Below are 7139 nucleotides of genomic sequence, written 5' to 3' on the forward strand. Positions count from 1 at the left end.
GAGCCTGACCAACTCCACGAGCTACTGGCTTTAAGTTATAAGATCACCACCGAACTCCAGCAAACTTCAGAAATGGGCCTCCGTTAACTTTCGGCCCTTTGCATTCTTGGTCTATTGTGGTGTGGTGGAGTGGGGGGCGGGGGGCGTTCTGGAATCCCCGACCCTGGTCACTTGGTTCTCCTCCCTATGCCTGGTGGTGGCAGTGTGAGGAACAGCGGACACCAGAGGAGTGTGCGGGCCAGGCCATAGCAGGCCCTTGGTCAGTGACAATTTCTTCACCGCGTGTCTCCCCAGCCCCTGCCAACGTGGCCACATCCAGGAACCCGCCTCTCCCCCCAACCTCCTCCTGCTGCTAAACAAATCTACAGGCACCCCCACTAGGTTCACAGTTCCCTTGTACTTGCCCAAGCTCCAATCACCCCTCCGCACAGCGTCTATCAGCCCTTGCTGGGGGTGAGTGCTTAATATCCACATCAGGTCCAGAAAGAGAAAAAAGGAGCAGGAAGGATGAGAGGCGCTTCCCTCCTCCATGCTCCTCAGTATTAAAGCACTTTCCATGGGTCTGTCTCAAATAAGCACAGCCAGACTCCACCAAGGTCACAGCAGGAAAGTTTGGTGTCCCCGCTTACCAGGGCTCCTGCACCCCTCCTCTGTCCCCATGCCCTTCTCTCCTTCTGGTGCAAAACATGTGAATTGGGGCTCTCACTGTAGCATCACCTCCCCATTCATTCATAGGAACCCATTGGGCCAGGACTGCACATGGTGTGGGTTAACCACATCCCCTTCTGGGAACCTGGAATTAGACCCCAGAGAGGAGTCAGAGAGCGGCGAGGTCAGGGGGACTGAGGGACTGAGGCCACCATCTGGAGATGGCTCCGAGCAAGTGGGTGTGTGAGTTCATAGACACTATCTGCAGGGAAAAGGAGGCAGCAGCCTCCAGAGAGATGAGCACCCGGTGGCCACCCAGGCCGACGTGAGGCAGACGTTTCTGGGCTGAGTGCTGCACATGCACCAACCCGTTTAATTCCTGCTCCCATGAGCAAGTGTGGATGAAGACACTGAGGCACAGAGAGCTTGAGGAGAGGGGGATTGAGCAACCTTACATTTGGTGAAATGCTGAGATGCCCCGATACCCCTGAAAGGATCTCAAGCTTCCATACAGGGGCATGTGTTGTTTACATCACACAAGTTGGAAGCCAATGAGCACCCTGCCCCTCTATTCCTTCTTTCTGGGCAGTTGTCCTTGGGCAATGCCCCAGGGCTCTTTGTGATTTTCGGTTCTGTTTTCAATACCAAGTAAAACTGGGGGTCCCAGGTCAAGAGTGTGAACTGAACCGATCTGGGAAAGCACCCCCACCCACCCACCCCCGACACACACACACTGGCAGACAAAAACAGAGTATTCAAGGTCATCCAAGGGTGCTCCACCCAGGGGAGGGATGTGGCTCCAAAGCATGACATTGGTTTCCAGAGACAGCTGCCCACCTGCCCACGTTATGGGTCGCCATGATGGAGAGCACCTCGGTGGCCTTTATCCGCACCATGTCATTATTATCCTTCAGCAAAGCTTTCAGGCTCTCCAGGCAGCCTGCAAGGAAGGCACAAGAACCTCTGAACACTGACCAGTCGCAGAAATCAACTAACCCAGAAGTCAAGAGGTGAGGCAATATTGGGCAACAAGAAACTACCAGAAGCTTTGCTGCTTTGGGGCCTTGGGGGATCACATCAGTTGCAGAGTATTTCTGATTCACTAAAGGAGTCTCTGTGTGCTAGAAAGGCTCACACAGGGGACTTTTTTTATCTAACCCCCTGCACGCTTCCGACCAATAGCCTTATCTCTCCATCCACTTCAAGATTTTTAAAAATGGCCTTTACATCTGGAGAGACTGAGGGGTAATATTCTCAACCCTGTCCCAAAGTAGTCATGTACCCTGGAACAGGCTACACCTGGGGATGCCAGGTTGAGCAAATAAAAATCCTGCTGTATTTATTTATCTGGCTACCCTAGCCTCATACCCCTCCTTCCTCTGAACCTCCGGTTTTCTTATCATCTTCCCTCCCAAGGCAGGTGCTATTAGAATTAAGATAACACGGGCACTGCACTGGGTGGTGCTGGCCCAGAGTCAGGCTTATTAAACAGCAGTTTTTATTACTGAAGCTCCACCCGGTGTCCTAGGCCCTGGTTCTAGGAACCACAGCCAAATCTGGAATTAACTAGCCCTTGAGCCAAGGCCGGAGGGAGAAGCATAGTTCATCCATCCCCATCTGAGAAATGTGTAACCATGTCAGGAAAATCACCTCAAGCCTTATTTTGATCATTAGAAGGATGGGACACAAGGGTCATAGCTCCCAGAGACACGTGTGGTTTTAGTAAGGCGTGTGCCTATCTTTTGTGATAGCCTCGTGGTTGAGATAGATAAACAGGGCTCTTTGGTGGATTTATGGCCAACTAGTTGAGCCACAGCAGAGAGGGCTGATTCATGGCTCTGGGTAGGACGCTGGTGGTGTTTGACTAAGGACTAACTAGCTCGGACGGATGCAGTGAAGGGGCCAGGTCGCCTCAGCCCCTCCCATTCCAAGCCACTGTGCTGTCCATCCAGACCCCAGTCATCGTCACCCGGGCTGACACTCACCTATGTCAATGGCTGCATAGACATGTTCAGGGTCGTGCATGAGGTCGCACAGAGCCATGAGGGCTTTCTGCCTCGTTAGCAGGTCCTCCGACTGCAGCTCCTCATTCAGCTTGGGCAAGGCCCTACAGCCATAGGCAATGGAGGCCTGAGCAGGGTTAACGTCAGGGGGCAGGTACATGGAGACCCGGGCATGGGACATCTTTCCACGCCTGCAGAGGGCAACTGTCTAGCTCTCAAAACAAAGCTCTGCAGAAACCACTGATTAAAAGAAACCAAAAAATTGTTGTTATTACCACTGGGATTTAGAAGCTACTCCTCATTTAATCCTCAAAACTATAAAAGCAACCAGGTGGGTATCTTTACTTCTATTTTGCAGATGAGCAAACTGAGGCTGAGAGCAATGAAGGGATCTGCTCAAGGTCACAGTAAAGATAAATAGCAGCCCAAATTGCAAACTCCAGAGTTCTTCCATGCTTAACGACAGAGGAAAACCACCAGTACTTTACAGGTTGGGCCTTTGGTCAAAGGCTCCAAAGAGACAAAACAAACCAAAGAACCAAACAGGAATATGGCCGCCACATGTAGTACTTACCTAACACCAGCAATACCTAGTATCTAACTCAACTACCCCAGAAGGAGGGGACTTGTGTTATCCCAATTTTACAAAGGAAGTAGTTGAGGTCTAAGGGTAGGAGTTGGCTTCAGGTCATAGAACTGATGAGGCCAGGCCCCAGTGTTTAAATCCAGGTCTAGCTCATCATCCATCAGGGACCCATATTCAGATGCTTCTGATACTTCCACAAAAAACAGGAATTAAGGTTAAAGCATGATTTATTTTTATTACACACATGTACACTTAGAGCAACTATAGGCAGTGTGGCTCAGTATAGCTGACCCTTGAACAACACAGGTTTGAAATGCACAGGTCCACTTACACGTGGATTTTTTTACAATACAGAACTTTTTTTACATAATACTTTGTGCATACTTTTTCACATAAATACCGAATGCATTCTCTCTCCCTTATGCTTTTAATAACATTTGGTTTCCTCTAGCTTCCTTTATTGTGAGAATACAGTATATAATAAATACAACATAATGTACATGTTAATGAATGATGTTATCGGTAAGGCTTCTGGTTAATAGTAGGCTTCCTAGAAGTTAAGGAGGGAGTAAAAAGTTAGAAGTGGATTTTCAACTGTGGGGGAAATGTAGTATTGGCTCTCCTAACCCCTATGGTGCTCAAGGGCCAACTGTAGTTAATAATGGGCTCCAGAGGGACGCCTGGGTGGCTCAGCAGTTGAGCATCTGTCTTCCAATCAGGGCGTGATCTGGGGGATCAGGATCGAGTCCCACATCGGGGTCCTTACAGGGAGCCTGTTTCTCCCTCTGCCTGTGTCTCTGCCTTTCTCATAAATAAATAATTAAAATCTTAAAAAAAAAAAAAAAAGAAAAAAAAAAGAATGGGCTCCAGACCCAGGCCATGGGTGGCCCTTCTTCTACCTGTGTCTTTCTGAAGTTGCAAAAGGCAGGTGATAATAGCACCTCCTTCCCTCACTCCCAGAGTTGTCATATGAACTGCTACTCATGAGTCTGGCACACTACTGTCACAGTGGTGATTACTGCCATTAGTCCAGTGACAGTCCCAGCCCTGTGGGAATGATCAACTCCAGTAGAGTAGGTGAGCCAACCTCTGATTCTGGGGACTAAGTGACCGGAGGAAAAGAGGGGAGGGGACCTGGCTGGGAGCGGCCTTTGCCATTTCTGGGCTCCCCCTGCAAGACAGTGGGTGCTGGGGACAAGGGCCTGACCTCCTCCTTAGAGGAGCATGGGTTAGGGAGAGCCTTGGGGTAAGAGGACGCGAGCCCGCTGTGAGCCGGACTGCGTGGATCTGGAGACCCCCTGTTACCTCTGGCAGCCGCCGCCGCTCACCTGCCTCGGCTCGCGGTCCCGGAAGCGCACGCCCGTTGCCAGGCGACTGGGTTGCCAGGATACCTCGCGGCGTCCGCTGCACCGGCTGCGCAGGCGCGATCGGCCTCGGGCCGGGACCAGCTGTAAAGGCGAGAGGAGAAGGCTTTCCTGGGTTACTGTGAAAACAAAGGCGGCTCAGCTTTGTTCATGGTACAGAAGGGAAGCGAAGTGACTGTACGTCTTTCTCTGAATAGAACATTGCAAGTCTTTAATCCTCAGGGTAAACTCGTGAAGTGGTAACATCCAGTTTACAGACAGAAACTTCAGAGAGGTTCAGAAGCTCCCCCCAAATCACACAGGCCTGATCCCTGGACTGTCTAGCTTTGGCTCAGGCTCCCTGATAGACAGTCGGACGACCTGCTAATGACACAGATCAGCCCCTGAGGTGGACCCAACACACGGCTGGTGGGAGCAATTGTTCTTCAAAGCAAGTCAGACCCAGCCATCGTCACCTGCCTGAAACCCTCCTGTGGCTTCCCAGTGGTCTCAGGACAGGCTCCAAACTCCTAGCCTGCCACTCAAGGTCCCGGATCATGGTCTCCAGGACCATGCTGGATTCTTTTAATTTCCCAAATGGTCAACTCTTTCATGCACCCTGAGCTGCTTGTAACACTAACCACTTCTTTTCCTTCAGGACACAGTTGGTGTACACCTCGACCATGAATACTATCCTTTCCATATTAATAAGTGACCCCATAGCTTAATTATCCCATTGGCATCCTTCCTCCTCCAATTCTCTATTTATTTCCCTGCTTCCCCCAGCAGACTCCAGCTTCTCTGTGGAGGCCATGTCAGTCCTGTTTACTTGCCTTTGTAGTGCCAGGAATATACTAGAAAGTTTTCAGTCAATGTAAAATAAAAGAATGGGTAATGGACTTGAATCAAGATTTATAATCTACAAAGCACTTTCACCATCTTGTGTGACCCTCGCATCAAACCCTTGAAGTTGATAGGCAGGTCCATTTTATAGCAGAGTAAACTGAGGCAGAGGAAGAGAGATCAACTCATGTAAGTCCACCCCTCTGCCTGAGTCCTTAGCACTGAAATTTAACTAACAAAAGCACCAAGCATTAGCCTCCAGCACAATTAGCTTTGAAATGAAGATCACTTACTTAGATCTTTGTGCCCAGGATCCCATATTGTGATGCAGAGATGTGTCCCCTACTGTGGTTCTTCAAAGGACCCAGTCCTAAAGGATCTCTCTAACCCAGAGCCCCCTAACTTTTTCAGGAAGGTGGTGTGGAGAGCACTGGGCTAGCAGTCAGAAAATCTGGGTTCCAATTCTAGTTCTTGATTCTTTTGATTTTGTGAGCCTTAGGTCCCTTGTCCATGAAACCAGGGAGCTGAATCAAGTAAATTCTCAAAGCTGGGAACCCCCAGGGCACCCCCAGGGCACCTGTTTTAAACAGGTCTTGGGATTGAGTCCCACATTGGGCTCTCCTTGGGGAACCTGCTTCTCTCTGCCTATGTCTCTGCCTCTGTCTGTGTGTCTTTCATGAATTAAAAAAAAAAAAAAAAGCTGGAAACCCCAGGCCTCTCAGAAGGAGAAGCAGGCTCCCCGCACGGAACCCGATGTGGGACCTGATCCCCTGGATCCCAGGATCATGCCCTGAGCCAAAGGCAAATGCTCAACCACTGAGCCACCCAGGCATCCCCAGTTTTATCATTTTTCAATCTCCTTTTTGTCCCCTTTTAAAAGATACATACAACATAATATTAGTATATGTTAATTATAAAACATAAAAATATAATAAACACGTGTGAATTCACCGTCAGAACATTATCAATGCCTGGATCCTCTTTCCCTATCCTATACCCCATCTTCCTCTCCAAAGCTAACCACTCTCTCATTTTGTGATTATACAGTCTTACAAGTGCCTCTAAGGCCATCCAGCTGACATGCCTCATCTTCAAACAGAAACTAGCTTATAGGAGCTCAGTGACTCAGGTCAGCTTTTAAACAGCCATTAATTACAGAAATTAATTTTCTAAAATGACCCCTTTAGAAGCCAGGCATATGATATTCAGGCATCATTAGATTCAGATCTATACAGATTAAGGTCAATGAGTGGTAGGCCGCTGCAGGGGGCTGGACTCCAATCAAAGGCCAATGCTACAGCAAAAGTTCTTATGCCATGATTGCAGAGAGGAGGAGGTATCTGCGGGAAAGACTAGAAGGAGGGAAGCACACCAAAATACGTTAAGGCTGACCTGGCAGGGCCAGAGATGGGAAATGTTATTTACTCTGTATTCTAAATTGTTTATTTTTATTTGAGTTATTTATTGAATGGCAATATAGGCACATGAAAGGAAATCTAGAAGGTATGAAAGTAAAATGTCTCCCTCCCTCCTCAGGCCCAGCCAAACAGGTTGTCCTCATCTATATGTAGCAACCACTGTATCTTTCCAGAGCTAAGCTAAACTTATACAAGTAAACATGATTCGTTTACTTTTTACTGTGGCAGCATACTTGTGTTCTTTACCTTCTTTTTAAAAATTTAATTCACTCACTTACCATTCACTAAATGTATGATA

At 48.5% G+C, this 7139-nt stretch overlaps 1 protein-coding gene across 3 annotated transcripts in view; it reads right to left on the bottom strand.

The window, feature by feature from the left end:
• RSPH14 (radial spoke head 14 homolog) overlaps window positions 1-4718 on the bottom strand; it is a 78055-nt gene extending 73337 nt beyond the window's left edge. Inside the window, exons 1-3 of one of the 3 annotated variants that reach the window (XM_077874472.1) lie at window positions 4566-4718; window positions 2634-2891; window positions 1486-1588 (exon numbers count right to left, since the gene is read on the bottom strand). In XM_077874472.1, the coding sequence (XP_077730598.1) occupies window positions 1486-1588; window positions 2634-2832 (302 nt within the window). In that variant the 5' untranslated portion in view covers window positions 2833-2891; window positions 4566-4718. Of the gene's footprint in view, window positions 1-1485; window positions 1589-2633; window positions 2892-4136; window positions 4517-4542 lie in introns of those variants that run through there. The other 2 variants (XM_077874471.1, XM_077874473.1) reach the window with 2 other exon arrangements.
• Window positions 4719-7139: the final 2421 nt, after the last annotated feature.

The sequence above is a fragment of the Canis aureus genome, chromosome 27 (assembly GCF_053574225.1).
Source record: "Canis aureus isolate CA01 chromosome 27, VMU_Caureus_v.1.0, whole genome shotgun sequence".
Classification (NCBI taxonomy): domain Eukaryota; kingdom Metazoa; phylum Chordata; class Mammalia; order Carnivora; family Canidae; genus Canis; species Canis aureus.